Below are 23225 nucleotides of genomic sequence, written 5' to 3'. Positions count from 1 at the left end.
GAGAAGTACTTTATTCCTTTACAGGCATACACAAAAAGGTATGTGTCCAAGGTCACCTAGGGAGGACTATTATAGAGCAGGGGACTTGAATAAACCTGAACATAGGAGCTTTTGAAATACCTATCTGTTTCCAGGGAGAGTATGAAAACCACCAAGACACAACCTGCTCTGGAAGTGGCCCTTCAAAATCCCCCATGGTGCTTCTGAGAAAGAAGCATGGGACCCCTGGAGCCACTAAGAAAGAAAAAGTAGAACAAAGCCTGATGTTTAGGTCAATGAGAAGAGCACTCCCTCATAAACAGGGAATCTTGGTCCCTGTTCCTAATCTGTTCATGTATTCAACCCTATGTATCTTTATGCAAAATGCATAAATAGTCTCTGGAGCCAGGACAGGAATTCAGTTTATCTCCCTGACATGGGGATGCTGGGTGTGGCCATACTGCATGGAAACAGGAGTGATAGGCTTGAAATTCCTTGGGGTGAGAAAGGTCTAGAACCCAGATTACTCACCTGCGATGGAGCTGTAACAGCTAGCCACCTTGTTGACTGATTTTGAGTACATGAGGCATGAGCTGGATGCCCATGGTTAGATTTTTGCTTTCCCAAATGGAGACTTTGGTTGTTTTTTCAGATGATCCTTTGTTCTGATGGTACTTGGAGTATTGGTGATCTGAATCATTCTTTGAGGCTGAGGTAGCTAGTTCAGCCTGACTGTGGCCTTAGGCAGTTAAGAACAGCACCTGCTGTTTCCAAGAGCTTTGCAGTTGTATTATTTCCAATGTAAGCTTAAGTATCATTTTATTTTACAGTTGGAGAACCTAAAGGTCTGATCAGATAAGTGACTTGAAAAATGTTTCACAAGTTACTGTCAAGATTGAGGTGAAGAATCTGATGTTATGACTCCTAGTCCTGCCTTGGAAAAATGGCATTCAGTATTTAAACTGTAGTTCTGCTCTGGTCCTCGAGATGAAAGGTTTCTATGTTATCGCCTTGTGATTCTTAATCTCAGCTGCATCCATCATGCAGCTTGTATAAGAAAGGTTTTTCCATGGAGGCTTCTAAAAGCTGATCAGAAAATAGACAACAAAACTTTCTTTCCTTGAAACAGTTCTATTACTGATCTTCCCGTTCTGCTGTTCTTGGTATTGCTTTTTATGCTTGTTCCCTGTAAAAGAAAATGATTTGATGAGATTTCTCTTCAATGAGACAAATGAGCAAGCTTACAGACAGTGGAGGAATTGAGTTCTCATCCTCAGTGCACATTTGTGCTTCCTTCTTTAGGAATGACCATGGAAGTGCTTGGGACCTTGATTGGAGCTGCACTTCAGGGGCAGATTGTGGCCAGTGCTCATATCTCTCATCACTGCACTGTGAATCCCCCAGTAAACACAACCGACACCTGGCATGACACTCCCAGCTTTCCAGACCCCTCAGATCTCCTGTCACATCAAGTAAGTGTCTGTGGGAGCACACTAAAATCTCTTAGACAGAGGGGCGGGGGTGTTTCTGTAATACCATATCATATCATCCAGCCGGATGAGCATGAACATGGCATGAACATGACTTCCTTGAAATCAGTAAACGCTGACAACATAGCAAACAAGTCTTCCTGTCTGTTGTCTTTGCAACCATTTCTCAGCATGACAGCAGAATGACACTGAGGAGCTTTGCTGAAGATGCCAAACTGTAAAGTAGCTAGGAGGTATATGGCCATCCTTTGTTTTCACTAGGGTCTGATTTACAGTTTAAAATAGAAGCTTAGTAAGAAAAGCTTACTTTACTGTGCCAGGAATACTGCATCCAGCTCTGGGTTCCCCAGCACAAGACAGACATGGACCTGTTAGAGCGGGTCCAGAGGAGGGCTGGAACACCTCTCCTATGAAGAATCGCTGAGAGTTGAGGTTGTTCAGCCTGGAGAAGAGAAGGTTCCAGGGAGACCTTATTGCAGCCTTTCAACATATAAAGGAGGCTTATAAGAAAGATGGAAGAAGACTTTACCAGGGCCTGTAGTAATAGGACAAGGGGTAATGGCTTTAAACTGGAAGAGGATAGATTTAGGTTAGATGTAAGGAAGAAGTTCTTCATTGTCAGAGTGGTGAGGCACTGGAACAGGTTGCCCAGAGAAGTTGTGGCTGCCCCATCCCTGGCAGTGTTCAAGGCCAGGTTGGATGGGGCTTTGAGCAACCTGGTCTAGTGGAAGGTGTCCCTGCCTATGGCAGGGGGGTTGGAACTACATGATCTTTAAAGGTCCCACGCAAGCTAAATAATTCTATGATTCTATGAAAAAATGGTGGCTATAGCAAGATCTTTCAGTACAGCAACACTGCTCTTCAAATTAGTTATCACTAGGGATCACCTGTAAAGATTAATGGCTGTTATGTGAATGAAACTGCAAGTCCTGCTTGGAATCTCTATTCTTGTGAAGGTACAAATCACTGTTGAAAGTAAGTGGTTGGTAAGAGGCAGTTAGTGGGAGCAGGGCTCAGTGGTTAACATGTGGAATGAACCTAGAGATCCATGCTTGTTTATTTAATTTTCCACAGCAGATTTTTCCTGTAATCCTGCACAAGTACTTTAATCTCTTCATGCTTCAGTTTGCTACTTTTTGAGAAACAGAGGAGGTTTTATATCTGGGAGGAAATCCTAAAACCTGATCCAAACACAATTTGATAGTCTTCCATTGTTTCCAGTGGTCTTGAAACAGGCCCTGAATCAAACAATTACCTTGTGTAGTGGTTTTTTCTCTGTCACTCGTGAAATTAGCAGTTTGTGGGTTCCATTTTACCAATTGCTAGATTCAGTCTCTCTTTTTATATTTTCATCTATTTCTCTGTCAGTGCATGTACTAACTGATATATAAAATTCCCCATGAAGAAGATTCCTTGACTGGAGTCTTATCTCAGGTGCTTGGTGTAAATCAGGGTATATGTATTCATGCTCTGCTTATTATACTTGAATAGCTCCTATTACCACTCTTCAGCAGCAGTAAAATCACAAGCTAAAGACATGTTTTTATGCATACTTTGAATTTGCATACCCTGGCATGAGCACTGGTAGTCCAGGAAGGGGACTAACCCTTGCCTCCCCCAACCCCCAGACACTATTCTTTGCCTCTGTGCTAGCTGATCCTTGTTTTTTGGCACAGGTCATTGTAAGGCTTCTCAGAGAGCTGATCTGGGAAACTGCCTGGGGAGAGCTGGGCTGCTTCTGTAAGTGGCCATACCATTTTATAGCTGATTAAAGTGTTTTTGAAGCTGCTTGTTAGGTAACTTCTAGTGTATATTTTAACAAGACACAGAACATCATCCTGTTTTCCTTTTTAGCTTCTAGGACAATGTCTTGATGTAGAAAACTACTGTGCTATTACAACTCTGTGAATTGTCAAGAGGAGTAGTTTGAAAAGTTGAGGAGCTAGCTGAATTTCATTGCACAGCAGATTGCCTGTCTGAATCTGCTTTATGCCATAATCACCAACTTCTACTTTCAAATCTCTTAAATGGCTTTCAAGGAAAAAAAACCCCCATGATCTTATTTCCTTTCTGTCTAACCACGTGTGCTTTCCTGTCCTTTTTGAGGTAGGAGAGAGATGGAGAAAGAAGCTTCACAATGAGTTGAATGTCAAGTAGTTTTTTATTTTGAAAAATTAGCAAAGATACATAGCCTAAAGTAGCCAGGTAGAAGGTAATACCTTTCATTAAACTAGCCACTAACACTGGGAAACAATGGAAAAGCTTTTAGACACACAAACATTTTTCAGATCCAAAGAAGTTGCAGTGTGACTGGAAACTTGACCTTTTTTTTTTTTTTTTTCAACTGTATGGGTTGATTTAAATAAAGAAATTACCTTCCTCATTTCACTTCCTTGTTTACAAACAGCCATGTGTTCATTTTTTGTGAGAATTTCCTCTTTATTTGTTTTGGTCTTTGTTTTTTTCCTTCTTCCACTGTTTTGTGTGTCACCTTTTCAGGTTTTGTAGATGAGTAGTATCCCATGGTTGAGAACAGTCTGGATTATGGTGTCCAACCGTTTTCCATGGGTGAGGTTCTGTTCACTCCTTGTTCTTTCCTGCTTTTTCCCAAAGACCCCTCAGGCCTGGGCAGAGGCTATAGTCTGAATGAACTGCTCTGGCAACCCACCTCACTCCCTGCTACCCTGAAAACAGTGAGGACCAAACAAAACAAAAAGTGAGGACCAAAATTTTTTGCCATTCACATAACCTGGCATCAATTTGGTTGGATTATAGGAGCATGCATGGCCACCGAACCACGTAGGGGAGCTGCTTGTATCGCATGACAGGGCACTTGCCTTTTATTCACACCATGCACAACAGAATACGCACCTAACTGCACAATCAGCAGGAGATTTCGGATCTTGAATGTTGGTTCTATGACTGTTGGACATCGAATTCTAAGTTGAGGCAGGTCTATGAACCTGAAGTACCTCCATGAGTCTAAAAAAAATTTTTTAGAAGAGGCCAAATCTTGACTTTCTTTTAGTGCCATTCAGGAGTATTACCCTGACCCTTTTGTCACAAGGACTAATTCTTAGCTGCTCAAGAGCACACCTACTTTAAAAGAAGACCTAATGAATGACTGATATTATTTTGCTCATTATTAAAGAAAGTGGAAGAAATGGTTATTTCTAAGCTCTCCTGAAGTTGTTACTGTAAGCTTAGGAGCAGATTTTCGCTACTGGAAACCAAGCATGGATATTGATATAGTTTGTAGATGGGCTAACAAATTTTGTTTAGGGTCAGAGAATCTTATTTGGCCTACCATGAATAACCTTGATAATTTAAGCTCAAATTACACTTAACGATAACCTGTGAAAGAAAGCATTTAAGTCAAGTGCTTCAAGCAAATTAATAAATAAATAGACACGAAATACAAAATTCATAACAGAGTTCTGTTACTATGCTTTATTTTCAGTCCCTTCTCTCCTGGCTAGGCTGCTTTTGAGGCTGAAATTACCTCATTTAAGTGGCTTCAGGTATCTACAGTACTGCAGTCTGTAGTCTGTGCAAGCCATAACTGATAGCATAAAAGTACCCTGTGACTTAATTTATAGCTCTGATATAAAAAAACCCAAAACTTTATCCCAAATAAAGAATAGTCCTGCATTCCTTTATTTCACCATGTCCCCTTCTAAAATGCAAATATCTTAACAAAAGCTGTTGTCTTGAAGAGTGTCTATACTTACACGGTTCATCTGACTACCTTTGCATCTATACTAAGTGACTTTATATTTGGGAGTATATTCTTGTAATTGCATGCTTATTTACTAGCTGCTTCCTAGATTTATAATCATTTCATTTGCAACATATAACTGATAATTTGGAATTCAGTTTTCCTATCAAATAATCATTGTGTCATAAAGCTCTATAACCAGCACTTTTTTTATCTTTGATAACACAGTATAAAATAAATTATTACAGAATACTAAAGCAAAATTATTTTTTAAAGCTTTATTCCAGAGTCAGTGTAATCAGAGTTAGATATAATAAATGTGATCTGATTATGTGGGAGGTATCCTTGGGGGCTTTGTTCCCCTAGCTAATTGGAAGCAAAGATTTCTGAATTTGTTTGAATATTTCACTAAGTAACTGGGAAAACAAGCATGCAAGCTACCATATTCTCAAAACATTGGCATGAAAGTGTGATTTCTAAAATTCATTAGAGCCTAAAGGAAGTTTTCATTAACATTATGTATAAATGCAGTAATTATGTTTACATCAGTACTGAGGCCTTTCCCACCCAGCATGAAGATACAGATTGCAGTCTGTGTAGCTAGAGCAACTGGATTTACTAAAAATTAGAATTGCTCTATGGATGCTGCATTTTTTTGATAGATGACTGTGTATATCTATAGCTAGTCTGAACGTAAACAAATTTTTAAAACATTCAGGTTGCCAACACAGTAGCCCTTTTGTTCGCAGCTTCTTTTTTTTCTTTTTTTTTTTTCCCCAAGAAATAAATACTTATGTGCCCTGGATTTATCTTAAAGTAGGTGTTGTTTATATATGAACTGCAGAAGTGAACATTTTTCAGAGAGGTAAAAGACAGATAGTTGACTGTATGTAGATGGGCATTTCTTTATTTGCAGATGACTCACCAGAAAGAGACTGAAATTTTCATAATGACTTGTCATTCCTCCTGTCACAATTTCAAATGTCTTTTTTCTTTTCAAAGGCAAAAGTTTATATGATTGCAGCAGGGGTCATAGGAGGTGTATATCTTCTTGGAATTGTCATTCTTTTTCTTGGAGTAAAGGAAAAAGATGGTAAGATATATTTAAATATGCCTAGATTTAATAATAATTATTTCACATTTATCTATGGAAAAGATTCTTATTTTATGTATTCCTCTCCTCTTAGATCCTTATGCCTTAAATTCAGACAGAGCAATTCCTTTTTGTAAGGGGCTTGGACTCACCATGAAGCATGGTCCATATGTGAAGCTTACAGCTTCATTTCTTCTCATCTCGACAGCAGTTCAGGTAACTTCCAGACTCTTTAAGTCCGTGTGTTGGCCTCATTCCAGTCTCAGCATGGGATAGTCTGCGGCAGCTAAAATGCAAATAACCTTTGGCTGGTGACTGGAGGTGGTGATCTAGGGGGTGGTGCCTTCCCCTACAAATCAGTAGGGAACCAGAGTCCTTTTTTGGTGCCTGGGGTCCTGTGCGGTTGGAGATGGTTCTTTCAAACGAGAAGTAAAACCAAAGTCCTGACCATTTATAGATGGCTTTTTTTTTCTTTTCTTTTTTTTTTTCCATAAAAGGTGAGGAACTAGTCCTAGTGACCCAGATTGGGTCATTATATGTTATCCATCTACAGTCTCCTGTGGTTTCAGTTGCTTAGAGAATGCTTTTTCTCTTCTCTCTGTTCTCTATAGTGTGTGCCGCTTTAAACCATTGCCCCTTTCCTTTGCATAGGTGGCTGTTCTCAGATAGTGGCTGAATTGGTTCTTATGGAGTCTTTTGTGATGGAAGGCATTAGGTCAAAGTAAGAAGATGTTCAGAGGCAGGAGGTCTTACCTCTCTCAGAGCTAGATAGACCTAATTTTCAAATGAGGACCTGCAGTTGAATGTGGTGCTCTCAAAAAGATGCAATACATCCTTCTGTCAAGAGAAGCTGTAGAAAAACTTAAAGCCACTCAGTAAGAAACCCTTACTCCCCATAGTCCATCAGTCTTTTTAAAGCTTGATTTTTGAGCTATCGTCAACTCGGGAAATGTGCTAATTTAACATGAACCTGTACATATCAGTTGAAGTTGGCTTTATTTTGAAAAACAAATAATATTCACATTTTTGTCAACGGACTCTAGGCACATGAGCCATTGATCAAGTAAATATCAGGACAGGGGGCAAGAACAGGGCATGTAAGAGAGCAGTACTGTGTTCACCAGCAGTCCTGGTGAATTAGTAAGTTCCTTGGAAGGGCTGCTTAAAAGTCTGCTTGCCAAAGAATCGCTGAAGTTTCCTGTTGGCCTGGATTTGGGCACAGTTAGTAGGCTGTCCTTTACACCATCTGTCAGTCCTTGCTGGAATAGCAGAAGCATTTCTGCTTATATCTGGGAGCTGCAGGCACTGTGAACAACAGTAGAGACAGGGAGAAGATGAAAGGTGAAAGGTCCCTTATGGTCCGGACCCTTCCAGCATCCATTCAGTCAGTAAGGATACAGCGCACATCTGGTTGCTGCAGCCAACTACTTGCTGACAACACCCAGGAGGAAAAGAACTTCTGTCAGTCCACATCTCTTTATTTTTCTATTTGTACAAAATGAAGGGAAGGTATGAGGGGAGGCAGAAGCTGGAAGCTGTATTACTCCAGTTCAGCCAGCGTGAGCAACCCTTGCTATTGTTCCACTGACTTCGTGGAATTTAGTGAGTGGATTACTGGTAAGCAAAGGAACAGACAGATGAAGATGCATTGGCCATAATCCCAGAGCGTGATATTCTACATCTAAAACGAAGGCAGGTGAACTGGGACACAAACTAGGGAAGGTTTTGGTGGCAATGGAGAAAGGATATATCTTTTATCCTAATTTGTATACAGATGATTGTGCACTTATTATCTACAAGCACACAAAGGAGCAAGAGTTGATCATACTGCTGTGGCATGAGTATTAAATCCTCCTCTGTTGTTCCACTTCTGCAAAATTGCTGGATCTGGGCCTGAACCATATTCTGGTATTCAGAACCCCCCTGAATTCTGCAAAAGCATGGTGGCAGTGGCTTCATCTGTCATTATAACACAGTGCAGCTAGATCCTCCCATCCAATGAGTACTCAGACTTATGGAGATGTCTGACCCAAAGCTACACTCCATAGCCAAGGTTGTATACAAAACCAGCAGTTAGCTGCTTTACTACAGGAAGTTGGCGTGAGTGTAATTGCAGCTGAAGAGTAACTTGTTTTGGAGTCAAGAGCTTCTGGTGAAAGATTTATGGCATTGCTATGGAAAAGGAAGGGCAATTTCTTGCAGTAGTCTGCAGCTGTGACAACAACACAAGGCAATTGCAACATCGGGAATAAAGCCTTTAAACAGAATTCTCTCATAAGACAGTTCCTGTTTTGGTCATTTTTATGCTGTATTAGGTGCATGGTTTAGCTCTTGCTTGCCCCAATATTATTGGCATGTTACTCCAGTGATAGCAGGAGAGTTATTCCTTCTTTAAATTGTTGCAAACGAGGGAAGAATGAGACTCCCAAATTCTACATTTAACAAATCAGTCACCAAATATGTTTGGCTAGTATGGAGTGTGAAATCATTTTTGTCTTTTTTAATTTTTCTTTGTTTTCTGGTGGTCACCAAATGTCTTTAATTCAACAGCTGGAGCAGAGCAACTTTGTCCTTTTCTGCACTTATGCTGCTGATCTTCGCAATCACTTCCAGTATTTGGTGGTGACTATCTTGGTGAGTTGCACTTCTCTCCCATATTTTTATTTGGTAGCTGGTTCTCACTGGTTTTTGGCACAAAATAACGGAAGACAAGAAGAGTTTTGTGTCTAGACAGAGCTGTTAGGAAGCTACACCATCTTTTCCACTGCCTGTTTGAAATAAAGCTGGTGTTCCCTACTGTACTTATAAAAAATTAATGTTTTGGAGCTTTTAATTAATTCCTTGTTGCTTTTACCTGTAAGCCACTTTCTGCTCCTATAAAGGACAAAAGCTGCTGCCAGAAATGAGGTCTGGAATTTTAGCTCCTTTTTCCCTTTCCCCAGTCTGATATGCTGAAAACTAAACAACTTTAATTTGTGTACTCATACACATCAGCCTTCTGGGCTAGGCAGCTTGCAAGGATAAATATTTTAAATATCCAGAGATATGAAGATTCCTCTCCAAAGCAATTGGCAATGTGATAAAAAGATCCTTTTACAGAATCTTTTTCTTGACATGCAGAGGTAGAATTCTGCTTGCTTAGGTGGTACTTATAACTCAGTTACACACTGCTCCTGTATTGCATGATTTACTTCGTGATTACAAGTAATATTAATTGAAAACTGCCATTTTCATCCTTCTGACCAAAGTCCTTTTAACACAAGTAGAACATTTAATGCTGCATAATTACTGGGATGTGCATGTTCTGCAATTTGAAATATTTTGTAGAGAATTTGTCTACCATATAGAATACTGCAGCAGTCATTTTCAGGGAAGCTGTTACATGATTTCTGACCCGTTTGGCACAGAGACTTTGTGGAGCCATCTGAGGGGAACTTCATTTCTACTTCTTGGTCCCAGCACCCCACCCTCTCACCCTTTCTTCCCCTTTTTGATTCTTCCTTTCCCACATTAAGAAGACAGATCTTTTCCAATTATTAAACCCAAAATGTTGGAGAGCAAGGGATGACTGCTGGGTATCTTAAGGCTCTGCAAGCAATGGACACCAAGAAAAGAGGCAAGAGGCAGTAAAGTCAGTAAAGAGTAGAATGTAACTATAACAATGAGATGACATTTGAATTTAGGTCAATCATAAGACTGTCACTAGTAGCAATACTTGGGTGCATTGGTACTATGTTGCCTGTGGTTGTTCCTGTTACCAGGTGAGTATTACAGTATATGAAATGGTAATGTTGACTGTAAGTGACTATTTCTCTTACAGGTTGTTCCTAAGAATAAACATGTAATATGGGATATGTACTCTAAGTATATCTTAAGATAAGTGTATCTTTTGCTTCAGCTTTCTTTCTGTACGATGGGGTAGAGCTTAATTCACTTATCATTTTTCAGGTTTAGATAATGAGGCAAAAGGCATTAGCAAAGTATGACTACTTGCAGCATCTTTGAACTTTAATGACCGTATCATGTATAGCTTTAACTGCTGTGGCTTACATTAGGAAAGGGAATTTTTAAGACACTGCCTTCTGATATTTGACTGTGGAAAACTCTCTCATGGATAGCTTTTGTTTATAGTACATAATAGTGAATTAAAAAAAAAAAATCACTCAAAGGATGAGGAGAAACAGGAATCTGCAAGTTCACCTTCCTTTCAAACTGTAATGTACTAGACAAAAAGATGTCTGTGAGCTCTACAGCTGAAGAAGAGAGTGGCAGTAAGCACAGTACAGATATGGGTTTTTGTCAATTGTAGGTATCAGCAGCTGTGAGCATTCCCTTCTGGCAGAAGTTTCTGCAGCGATTTGGCAAGAAGTGTGCAGCATGTGGGATTTCGGTAAGCAAATCCTTTGAGAAAAAAATCTGCTTGTGCTCACTTCATTTGACAACTGGAGCCACTTCAGGAGCTCTTTCAAGTGCTTATAACCTCAAGCTACATGAAATTTGCTCAGTTTTAGGGTTTGTTTTAAATCGTTATACCAAATTTCAGGCACATTCCAAGTTTCCAAGAGAAACTTTTGAGAAATGGATTGATGCGGAAGGGATGTCCAAGTTTATTTAAGAATCTGCACAAGCTCTGCATTTGACTGCTCTCAGAAGTGAACCCCAATGAGATTTTATAAATTCAGATCTCTGTTGCTTCAGGTTGACAAGTTATCTGCTGTACAAGGCTTGTTTTGTCTTTGTATATGGTGCTGAGTTGACTGCATCTGTAATTCAGTCACAGAGGAGGAAACAGAAGTCTGTTACTCATCCTTCTCTAGAAATGTAAGAAGGCAGGGCTGCCCACATCCCTCTGAATGGAGATGGACAGTTATTAGTAAAGTAAAGAAATAGGTGATCTACCTGAGAAAAGAAGCCTAGTTTAACTTTGACACATCTCTGCAAAGCCAGGTCAGCAAGCCTGCCCTCATCTCTGATGGATTATTTTAAGTTCTTCACTTAGTGCAGGCAGCAGCAATTTTCTGTCATCATCCTCACTGAGTCATTGTATAGGCCTATTCCTCCCCATTTTCCCCCCGTTTACCTTCAATTACTTATGAAAGAGGAAAGAAAAATTGTCTGCCTTGTGCACAACAAAGCATGAGGACTTGGAAAATCTAGCCTGAAGCTATATGTCAGAATCTGAACAAAGTTTAGGTCTGGTGACAATTGTTGAATATAATTGAACAGTAATTTTTGGAATTCAAATCTATGTGTTGGAATGACTTCCAAAGAATCAGAAATAACTTTAAACCCCAAGTTCCAAATATGCTGAATGGTTATGTGTTTTGAAGTAGGCATCTGGAATCCAAGTCCCATCCTCATTTCTTTTTACCACTTCAGCAAAGAGAATTGCCAAAAGCAGTATTGGACCATTGACTGGACCAGGGAATGCAGATTTCCTCCTTAGGAAATCTCCTCCTCTGTCTACTTGGCTACGAAAAATGCTTTCTTCAACCAACTTGGCTCTATAAATTTAGTTTAACATGACTGGAAAGCCTGTCAGTACCTCTGTAAACATGGTTTAACTTAATTTTACAGTTGAGTTGCTTGACTGTGTTATGGTCTAAGTGGGGGCTGGACTGAAAAAAGCCATCTCTTTATTTCACCTTGTAGACATTTCTCAAGGGACTCTGTGTGCTCAGTGATGGATTTTGTGTCTGGCAATGCATCACAGGGGCTTCCTATACTACCAGCTTGTGTGATCTGTACAACTAATCTGTTCTCTCTCACTGTGAAATAAAATCACATCATTTAAGGCTCCTGTGTTTGTCACTGGGGAATGTTCTTCTGGAAGGGAAGGAGACAGGGGAGAAAACAAGTTTTTTTTCTCCAAAACCTTACTCAGATTTCAGGGTGAAGGTGTAATTTGAAATTCAGTTTCCTGAAAAAAAATACACACTGCTCCAGACTAATTTTTCCTGTTAAAGTGGTCCTATGTCGAAGAGACCCCTGAAAGAGTATAGAAGGCAAGGTAGGTAGATAAGCAACAAGAATCTTGGCTTCCTGCTACTGATACTGCTCCCCTTTTACTCATTCCTCCACAAGAGATGGCCAACAGTCTAAGTACTGACTAATTATCTAAACTTCCTGGAAGTTTAAAGCCTAGACTTTCTGGAGGTATATGGTCATGCCCAAGCAGGATCCTTGATAGCATTCTTCCTGTGATCAGGCTGGCGCACAGGCTAGGTAGGAATTATTCTCCTCTGTTTATTTGTGTCTGCTTCCACATGCTATGTTCATTTAGATTGTCTGCTCTGCCCTCATGGGGAAAACGTTGAACTTAGAATCAGTAAGTCTCTCAGCTGCTGACCAGAGATGAAGCTTATCATGAGAAATTTTAAGAAGTGTGGCAGCTTGTTGGTTCATGGTTTTGGCAAGTTGTCTGAAACTAGAATATTGCTCACTCTCACAACCCTAGCTTCCATCCTAGCTAATAATAGCTTTTGGCTGCAGGTTTTGGAGGATTTAGTAAAAAATAAAAACAAATCCAAAAACGCCTCCAATCTTTTCACCTCCCCACACATACACAATTGTTTATTTGCCATCTATCAGCACTGCACAGCATGGAGGCATGCCCTTGGGTGAATCCTGGCTGTGCAGTCCCTTTTCCACCCTCCCATCCCCATTTCCACTCACATCCTAGCTGCACCTTTTCCTAATTTGCCCTTTATAATGTGCTGCTGCACAAGCCAGTACCACCTTTAGCATCCCAGCAGGGTCGCCTTTGATAGTGCTGTCTGGGAATGGATGAAAGACACGTGATAACTGGAGGATATTGTTTATGACTCGGAGGGCAGCAGGCCCTGTGACTAGGGAGCAGGGTGCCAATAATGGAGTATTTGCTTTAAAGTTGGAAAGAAGGAGATGCATTAGCTGTTTATTACAGCAGGAACACTGGCCCTGTGATTGCACTACTGTTGCATGTGTGAGAATTTAAGGCATTGTAGCCTCAGTCCTGCGGGTCGTGCTTCTCTTTCAGTAGAAAATTACAGTTACAATGATTATTATTATCGATCTAGAATTTTGTTTAAGTGCTTTGGTTTCTGAGTGGGTGCCCCGTGTGGAGCATAAGGCAGTCATGAAATTGCTTATAGGCAACATAAAATCTTGTATTGCTGGAGTGCTCTCTTGTGGTGAAATAACGATTTTGCCACAGCATTGGGCTAATGCAAGGATTATCTGTCTGTGCTGGGAAGTTGCAGTCAGGAAAGGTTATTTTCTGCCTCCTTAGGTTAGGAGCAAATGCTTTAGATGGGAAATGCATTTAAAACATAAACATAATGGATTAGACTCCAGGACTCCCAGAATCATTTATCATACAGAACTGTAAATAGCAGTGCTTAGGGGAATCACTCTCTGTGAAAGCTCTTCTCATACCCTCAGCTCCCAAGCTGCAAGTATAGAGGATTGAAACACTTAATGTTAAACTAATCCCCCATCATTAAAAAGCCCTGTAGGTAAGCCTCTGGTTCTGGATTCTACATGTGCTGTGCCCATGGTTCACAGGTGTGGGAGATGGAGCATGTGATGTGTACAGGGCAGCTGGGCTGTATGCATTCAATCAGCATTTAAAATAGTGGATTTTCAATCCTGTAAGCCCATTGCTTCAAGCGGAAGTTGAGGAAATCAGGTGGTTTTAAGTACTGCCAGAAAACAAATCCTGAGCATCCCAAATTAGCTTGGTTTTGAGAGTAGCCTTAGTGACTTGTGCAGTGTCATGAGCCTATCTGGCTGTGCGGAATGGGAGCAAACCACGTTGCCTTCCTGGTTTTAGTTATTGCAGAGTACCTAGATTACTTTAAAGTGGTCATTGGAAATGGAGGTGTAAGCAAACTTTTCTTTATTCAAGACTCAAGATGATCTGTGAAATAGGATATTTACAGTTTAAAATGACTGTTGAACCCCTGCCCCTCCCCTTGTAATGCAGTGTGATGATGTTTCAGTGTTTTGTCCCAGTGAATTAAATAGTTCCACTGGCCTAGGATAGAAACCTGTGGTTGGTCATCACTATTACTAAACTGGCAGAAAAATCTTAGCACAAGCTGATTAGCAGTCTCCCAAGAAATATCTGAGCACAGTTTGGGAACTAGCCCACTTAAGGGCTCTTCACAAAAAGTATTTATATGGCCACACTTCTTTTGCAGACTGTGAATGTTTAGGAGTATGAATGTGGCCAGGGTCTGCCAACTGGCCTCATGACTGATAAATAGGGTCTTGGGACTGTTCAATTTACTAGTGCAGTTATAGCCCTAATACTGCTAACAGAGAAGGCACTAACATTGCATGTCCTATTTTTCTCTGATTCTTCTGAATAGGTGAATAGAGATTGGCTCAGGGCTCTTTGGAAATGTCATTTCACCAAAATACTGAAGTATTAGGTGTTGCTGTGCATGAACTGTTTTGTAACACAATCTTATATTTTGAAGGGAACTGTCTATATACCATTGAGCAGTGCGTAATGTAAGTTAAATGTACTGTTTTTCTTCATCTTCAGTGGATGATTCCTTTTGCAGTCATGCTAGTGACCATTCCAAACCTGATCCTGGCTTACTTAGTGGCGTTCGTCTCTGGTCTGAGCATTGCAGCATCTCTTCTGTTGCCATGGTAGGAGAATTTTACATCTGAGTTGGGGAAGGGGTATATGTCTGCGTGTACGTACTACTGCATGGAATTTGCCTCTGAAAGAGGCAGAGTTTGGCAAGAGTCACTTCTTCCAAGAATCTTTTTCTGCTTTTATGATAGAGGCTATTTGCAATGACGTGACTTTGGTTGCCCTGTTATTAACAGATTACGTCTACTGTAACTGTAGCTGGTCTTTGTACATAAGAGTATGTAGATGAATCAATAATCTAAGTAGCTATACAACTTGCGATAACAGTAAATCAGTTGCCTAGGTTTGGTTTCTAACAGAACTACAGGAACGATGAAGTTAGATAAATCAATTAATGCTGAGCAATTAAGAACGTAGCAGAGGAAACGTAAGCCAAGCTATATATTCCTGATTGAGTAGTCCTCTGTTATAGATTAAATAACACAAAAATATGATTAAAAGAAACTGAGAATTCAAGGTCCTTTTCTCTTGAGGACTGAAAACATGTGGGTAAAAAAAACTACTCAAGGGTGAGCAGGGTGGGACATTTTCTCTCCGAAGGGAGTAATTATTATTCAGTCAAACTGACCAGAAAGCAAGACCACTGCTGGGAGCTGTTTTGCATTACTCATTTGTACAATGCCCTGAAAACTCCAAGAGATCATGGAAACATAGTTTGAAATAAGCTGTCAGACTACACAAGTTTTTCTGCACAGAGGGTGAGAAGCCCTTTTTCTAGCAGTAAATCATGACATATATTGGAAATAAAATGTCAATTCACAGTTGATATTTGAGCAGCTTCCATTCTGATTCCCCATTACCAAATTCAGTCTCTTTGAAATAGAGAGAGAATAGGCCTCATTGGTTTCTGAAAATTTTGTTAGCTTGTCAAAAGAGTTATTTCAGAGTGAAACTATTCAGAGATTCAGAGCCCCTTGAAATCTTAAGAAACATGTTTTTTGTTGTTCTTTTTTTAGTAACACAACTTCTGATTGGAATGACAGTCGGTCTAAAGAATTCTGTCACCTCCCAGCAGGTGTTTGATAGTTTTTCAGCTGGTTTTCTACTTCATAATATGTGGCCATGTGTTTCTTACATGGATTTTTGCCCTCCTGTCCAGCAGTAGAACTTTTTGAACTGGATTCTTTCATGTGCATGACTACCTCAATAAGATCTTAAGAAGGGAGGAGGGGTATACTCTTTCAGAAAGTTTGGACTTTGAGAACAGATTTTGGCTTGAGGTTTTCTTGTATGTTGCTCATCTCTAGGTCAATGCTGCCTGATGTTGTTGATAACTTTCGCCTGCAGAATCCTCATGGAAAAGGACATGAAACCATTTTCTATTCTTCTTATGTTTTCTTTACCAAGATGTCAGCAGGAATTGGCTTAGGAATTTCTGCAGCAGGCCTGGAGTAAGTAACACTGTGTTTCCTTTTAGTGGATCTACTCTGAAAGCATTCTGCCTTTACCCTGGAGAGTTAATTGCCTTTTTGCCCTGGGCCTGAAAGTGCCAGCAGCTCCAGATGTCTAACCACTAAAGACAGGATTGTTATCATCTAAGCCAGACCACTGAGCATTAAGTTGCCTGCCCTAACATGTTTCAGTTCAGAAGGACCTGACTTCCCTTTAGATTTTCCTTTTTCCAAATTGCTCATGTAAATTTTAGTGGCTTATATGAATAAAGAACTAAACATGAAAGCTCAGCAGATGAAGGTCCCCCACAAGTGATACAGCTGCTTTGTGCATTCCCTGTTGCATCTGGGTTGGACTCTGTATATGAGCTTGTAAGTCTTTACATGGATTGGGGGGCTTTCAGGGGTGCCTAGTGGCCTGTTCAGCATAAAAGGATCACCGATTCCTGCATGGTTTTAGGGAACTGGACACTGATCGGAGTCAGGAACAGAGTCTTTCTCACAGCTCTGCCCATCACCTAGACCATGTCGGTTTGGAAGATGCTTTGTGTTCTCCTTCTACTTTTGCCTTGTCTGTTCTGACTGGATAGTCAGGTTGAGAAAGTGGTCAGCCATCTCCTGCCCTGCTTTTGTGCATGGCCTAGCAGAAAGGGCCTTTGCCTGCAGCTGCTAGGTTTCAGTATACATACAGCACACAAACACACAATAAACGCTTAGAAGGGAACTTGTCTGAAATACTATCTAGCCCTTGGCTCCAAGTTAGGTTTTGGTAACCAGAATGTTTTGCTTCGGGGCCTTCAGCCGAAACTGCTAAATAACAGGCAGTGCTTGGCTGAACATTTCAAGCTTAGGAATTTTAGATGCTTACTGCTAACACCCTGTCGTGGTTTAAACCCAGCTGGCAACTAAGCACCACTCTGCCGCTCGTGCACTCCCCCCCCAGTGGGATGGGGAAGAGAATCAGAAGGGTAAAAGTGAGAAAACTTGTGGGTTGAGATACAGTTTAATAGGTAAAGCAAAAGCCGTGCATGCAAGCAAAGCAAAACAGGAATTCATTCACTACTTCCTATTGGCGGGCAGGTGTTCAGCCATCTCCAGGAAAGCAGGGCTCCATCGCGTGTAACGGTTATTGTATTATCAACACTGTTTTCAGCACAAATCCAAAACATAGTCCCATACTAGCTACTATGAAGAAAATTTACTCTATCCCAGCCAAAAGCAGCACACACCCTCAAACAAATTGCTGTTCACCAATTAGCCCCTTTTCAATTGCATTCCAGTTAGCTCCCAGCAATTTGGCAAGGCAGATGTTTGTGGGAGAACACAGAAGACAGTGGTGCTAAGTGATCTTAAGCTTTGATAGGTGTATGTTCAGAGGAAAATAAAATCATTCCACAAATTGGGAATGGAAATTTGAGTATATCAGCAGTTGTGGGACTGCATGAAAGACCTGAATCAATGAGCTGTAAGTGTGTACCTAACTCTAAGCACTTGAGTAAATTTGTCTATCTTGAGAAGAGTGCTTAAGTGTGTGTTTAAATTAAAGTTAATTATTGCTGTTGAAATTGGTCAGATTACTTGCACACTTTTAAAGCAGAGCCTAAATACTTGGCTGAATATTAATAGGAAACACGTAACAGATCAATTTCATTACATGGGATTCCATGCTTCTCTTAGTAGTTAAATGTTACATAATAATAATGAGAAAATGCAAAGGTAATGCAGTTATCTGTAAATCGAGCACAAAGATGAGATTTGAAAAACAAGATTTGAAACATGTAATGAGGGGAAGGAAAAAGTGAGGTGTAGGGGGAAAAAAAGGGAAAAAAGTCTTAAAGAGTTTTGGGGGGAAAGGAGTGACCCAAGAAGGGGGCCTTCAGATGAACAACTGCCTTTTAGCTTTGGACATACACCCACCACTGTTATTTCCATTTGTTTAGGTTTACTGGATACAAGCCAGGGATGTGCAGACAATCCAACGATGTGATCCTCACACTGAAAATCCTCATTGGAGTGGTCCCTGCTGTCCTCATCCTTGTAGGTTTATTTATACTTCTTTTCTACCCAATCACTGAAGAAAGTCGGAAGGAAACAAAGCTTGCACTTGAAGTGTTAAGGTAGGTTTGAACTGGCAGCAAACAGCAGTAACATCACCACAGCAGCTCTTAGTCATACTGGGCAAAAATTATTAGCTACCAACATACACCTCTATATTCCTTACAACAAAACAAAACAACACTCTATTAGCTGAATTATTAACTGAATGGTACCATTACATGCTCCAGTATCTTATTTTTGTAGTGTAGTATTACCTGCTTAGAGGACCATTTATCAGATATATTGGCTGCTATATTTTACTTTTTCTCTGGGGTGGTGCACAAAGCAGTATTGCAGGGCAGTGTTTCAAGCCAGAAATGAAGAATATTCTACATAGATTACATTTCTGGAGAAAATGTCAATAGTTACAATTTACTTGTATATGGAAGAAAATGGGATTCTTGACTGCATTCTTGGTGTTTATGGCATATGAAAAACATCCAAACCATTCAGAGGCGTAGGCAGGAGATCGTGGGAGAAAAAGAAAGGAGAGCTTTGACCTTTTTTACCCTATCACTCTCCCTTCTTCCCCTTTCCTCCCTCTCCAAAGAAAATCTTGCCTAGCTCAAAATTATCCACCTCTGTCAAATGAAGCCTTGGTATACTGAGGACAAATGTAAGAACAGTCTATCCTAGCAGATTGATGGATTAAATATCGACATATATTGTTACTCCATCTTGTTTTTATTATCCCAAGTTAATGGAGTTGGAAACTGATTTCCTGTCAAGGGATCGATTCCAGGCCCTAAGCGTGGGTATCTGGGACCACTTCATTGCCCTAAGGTATCTAAGATACCTGCATGGGGTTGGCAGATATGACACAGGCCTCTCATGCACCAGCTGCTTTCTTGAGTGGCAGCTGCAGACCAGAGGGGACAGGCTAAACAATCTAAAATGGGACTGGTCCTCCTGTTTAGGTACTTTAGTCACTGTCCATAACAACTATACCTTGCTGGTGGTTCTCAGTTGTTTGAGATTGCCAAACTGTAGCTTGATTAGTTAGCAATAAAAGCCAGAAGTCTGTTCACGTATCATTTGTTCTGCTTTTAACAGAAGGAGCCATCAAAGTACAGAGAACCTGGATGACCATAAAGAGGACACTTCTGTCTGAAAGCTCTGAATACAGTGACTTTACAAATAGTCTCGCATCCCATGCACAAACTCTGTGAGAGTCTTCTGGGACATTTCTCTGCTCACATTTTATCAAAAAGGATAAAGGATCATTCTGACACAGTCAGTAATGAAATCAAGAGAGGACACCACCATGCAAAATATGTATCGAACTCCATGCACTGTGCTAAAAAAGACATTACAAATGTTCAGGAACATAAGCTATTGAAGTCTTGGGGTTTTTTTGTTAATTTTTCAATGATTAACAGAAGGCTGTGATTTCATTGCAACAGGAGATTCTAGGGACTTGTAGATCAAGGGAAAAAAGTGTAAATGTGATGCACAACCCAAATTTTAAGTCATGTGATGTATTTCACCCTTAGAGCCTGGGGTGGATTTTGAACAGGAAGTCTACCTATAAATTGCACACTGTTGTGTCTGGTAAGCACTTGGGAATCCTGAAGTATGCTATACGAAGTTAGGATTTACTTTGTTTTGAAATGAAGCAAATCACTGATGCAGGCATATTTTGAGGATTTTCTCACACAGAGTTTTTTCTGAAAGAGATTTTGATGTAATTTAACTTCATAGATTTTTATATGAAACAGAACCTTACATTTCTCATTACTGGAGTTCCTTGCTTCTGACACCTGTAAACTCATCTTTGTCAGAGAATGAGTACTTAACATTTTCAAAAACATAATCTCCACTCAGGATACCCCAAATCAGTAGTCCCTTCCAAAAATTAGACTATGCCATTCAAATTTCTGTAAATTTTGGCCTTTACGTAATCATGATACTCACCCATTTCTCATGTGGTGTAGGCTCTCTGCCTCACAAAACACCATGGCATGGCTGTTAATCTCAGCTTGCACACAGTGTTTTATAATAATGAGGCTACACCTGACTTTTAAATGGTGATTTTTTTTCAGTCAGGGATATGTCATCATGCTTTAGATACATTAACTGAAACTTCATTTCTACTATAGATTCACAGTGCTGAACTCATTTTGTAGGTGAAAGACACACCTAACCTCAGGCACTTTCTGGAGCACTTAAGTTCAGACCTGGTCATTCTGGGCTACTTCTGTAGTCAGTGGAGATAGAGAGACCTCCAGAGGCTGGCTCCAAGCTTAAGCTAAAATGACTGGACTCTGAAGACATACCTAAATCTGGAGGGGAGAGTGATGGATCCCAGAGTTGAAGGCTTGTTCACCTTGAAGAAATTAGCACAATGCAAGACAAGACACAGCCCACTGGCTTCACTGCATGAATATGTGGGAGGGTGCCTTTATTTTATACTGGAAGTGCCTCTGGAGGACTGGCTTGATGCTGTTAGGGAGCACTTGCCGTAGGTGTCACTGGAGGCAGTGACTACAAGTAATTTGCTCAGGGCCATCTGGGAAGTGACTCCAGTGCTGGGAAACTGGGAAAGCTTTTACTTAAAGACATTGTGAAGTAAAATCGGTGCATCCATTGAGTGTCTCATCAAGTTTAATACTGAAACCTTTTCAGGAAAGTTTGAAGTCTAAGGCCTAATGAACTGTCCTAATTCAGCAAAATACTTAATCATGAGTGAGCTTTTAGGGATATTTTGAGTGTGTGTGGGTAAGAGTTAACTATGTTTAAGACTTCTGTTGAATTGACATCTAAGGCTGGCATTTTTTGTTTCAGTTCTTGGACAAATCAAGATATGTATGCCTGGGGCATATGTGTTTACAACAAAAAAAACCCAATTTTGAGTCTGATGGAATTTGAAATAGCAGATTTACTGCTCTTTGAATTAGGTAAGTTATGTAGTAATATCACATAGCTCCAAAATATCATAGAAAACAGTTTTAGGGGTTTGATTTATTCTGTGATATTTGTGTATTTCTGAATAGTCGTCTTTAAAAACAACCAGAAGTCCCATTAAAGGCCGTTTATGTTTTTTAATAGGTTATGTTTTCAGCTGTTATAAATCTGTAGCTACAAGGCAGTGGATCTGTGTCAGTTTACATAAGCCGAATACTTAGCCCAGTGATAAAAGGGTTGCAGAAACTGCTGGCTGTGGTTGATTGGAGTAATTTGAATGTGGCTTAAGATATTATTTCTAGATCAGTTATGCAGCTGCCTCTGAATTGCACAACACTGAATCTGAATTCACTCTCTTGCAAGGTAAACTTAGTTGATTATAAACTGTTTTCCTCTTTCCAGAGAGACAATGTGATATTTATCTAACAGATGCATTCAGTCCTCGCTTTGCATATGGTAGTAATAAAGGGAACTGCCAAAATCAAATAGAAAGCTTCTGTAGATGAAATGTAGCAGAGTATTTTTATATTTTGAAAATCTCATTATTTTATTTGATTATCAGAGTTGTACTTTTGTTAAGAAAATGAATGTATTTTTGTAAGTAAAGAGAATGGAAGAGTAAGTGCAGGGTAAGATTTTTTTTTTTTGTAATTTTCTTTTTTTAGGGCTCAGTGTTGGTGCTGTAAAATGAATGAACTTTTGTACGTCTCCTTGTCAGTTTTAAATGATGCGTATGCCTTAAGTATGTTCGGAACATGTGACTGAAAGAAGCAGGTTCTTATGTTGACAACCATTCAGATTAAACGCTAATCTAATGTAAGCCTCCTGCCTTGCACTGACTGGCAGTAACAAGGGCCAGGTTCAGTCCCCAGGGGCTCTCATCCAAGTAACACCCAAATACAGTTGTAAGAATATGGGAGATTGGGTTAAGCCAGCTGGGTGCCTAATGGACAGCACTTCCCCACCTGCATGCAAGCAGTTCCAACAAATGGATTTACACAAATAGAGGAAGAAAAGGATAACAGAGTTACGTGTCACTGGGTAGTCCCCCATAAAGCAAACCACGCCCATTTCTTGCCCTTTCTGAAGTACAGTGATGGCAGCCCAAATCTTCTATACTGGGCTGATTGCTGGTATAGTTGGTAGCTGAGCTAGTCACTAGTCATCTCTTCCAGCTTCATCGCCCTTGTAGTTTCTGCCTAAAAATAATGTTGAAACTTTCCAAGGTTATATGGGCTTCCTGAGCATTACTGCTGGTGATCAGTCTAACCGTGGGTCACAGCTAACCACATAGGCAAGCCGCCGTTCCCCATCAGGCACTGAAGGAGGGGGTTGCTGTTAGCCACCGCCACCAGCCGTGTCTCCTACAACCGTGTTCTCCGGCCCTGCTGCACCCTGTCTGTCCCTGAGCTTGCTGACCTGCCACGGCTTAGGTGGATTAGATCGCTTGTGCTGAGTCCCCCATTTTAATAGGTGAATACCACCTCGGATGTCTGTCTCTGGGGAGTCCCTGAAGGCCGGGACCTTTGGTTTCAGGTCACTGGTTTTTCAGGAAGGGCTCTGTAGATTTGAGAACTAATTCCTTAAGTCACTTCTGCACCTTATAAGAATTGCCGCTTAGATTCAATCCCTGCTGCATCCTCTCATCTCTATTCACCTTCTGCATTCCAAGTAACATAGTTGAAGTGGACAATGTTTAAAGCCAAACCCTGCTTTTTTGTGTTCATAGTTTGTTGCCAAATATCACTTGTTCATCTCCTTTTCTATTTGCCTTTCTGGGCTGTAGATAGAAAACTCAGAATTAAATCAATTTTCTTGAGAAGAGGAGTTTCCTTGAGGGAAACTCAGGTCATTTAAGACCTGGTATTTGTTGTCCAGCTCTTTGAAGGTGGAGAAGGCAAGT

At 40.4% G+C, this 23225-nt stretch overlaps 1 protein-coding gene across 1 annotated transcript in view; it reads left to right on the top strand.

The window, feature by feature from the left end:
• MFSD2B (MFSD2 lysolipid transporter B, sphingolipid) overlaps window positions 1-22142 on the top strand; it is a 40371-nt gene extending 18229 nt beyond the window's left edge. Inside the window, exons 6-14 of the mRNA XM_069805689.1 lie at window positions 1282-1451; window positions 6190-6280; window positions 6375-6496; window positions 8831-8914; window positions 10590-10670; window positions 14814-14923; window positions 16178-16321; window positions 18262-18438; window positions 19472-22142. Of these exons, the coding sequence (XP_069661790.1) occupies window positions 1282-1451; window positions 6190-6280; window positions 6375-6496; window positions 8831-8914; window positions 10590-10670; window positions 14814-14923; window positions 16178-16321; window positions 18262-18438; window positions 19472-19529 (1037 nt within the window). The 3' untranslated portion in view covers window positions 19530-22142. The remainder of the gene's footprint in view (window positions 1-1281; window positions 1452-6189; window positions 6281-6374; window positions 6497-8830; window positions 8915-10589; window positions 10671-14813; window positions 14924-16177; window positions 16322-18261; window positions 18439-19471) is intronic.
• Window positions 22143-23225: the final 1083 nt, after the last annotated feature.

This window comes from Haliaeetus albicilla, chromosome 18 (assembly GCF_947461875.1).
Source record: "Haliaeetus albicilla chromosome 18, bHalAlb1.1, whole genome shotgun sequence".
In the NCBI taxonomy this organism is placed as follows: Eukaryota; Metazoa; Chordata; class Aves; order Accipitriformes; family Accipitridae; genus Haliaeetus; species Haliaeetus albicilla.
Note: the sequence above shows the minus strand (reverse complement) of the source record. Positions and strands in the feature narration are given on the sequence as shown.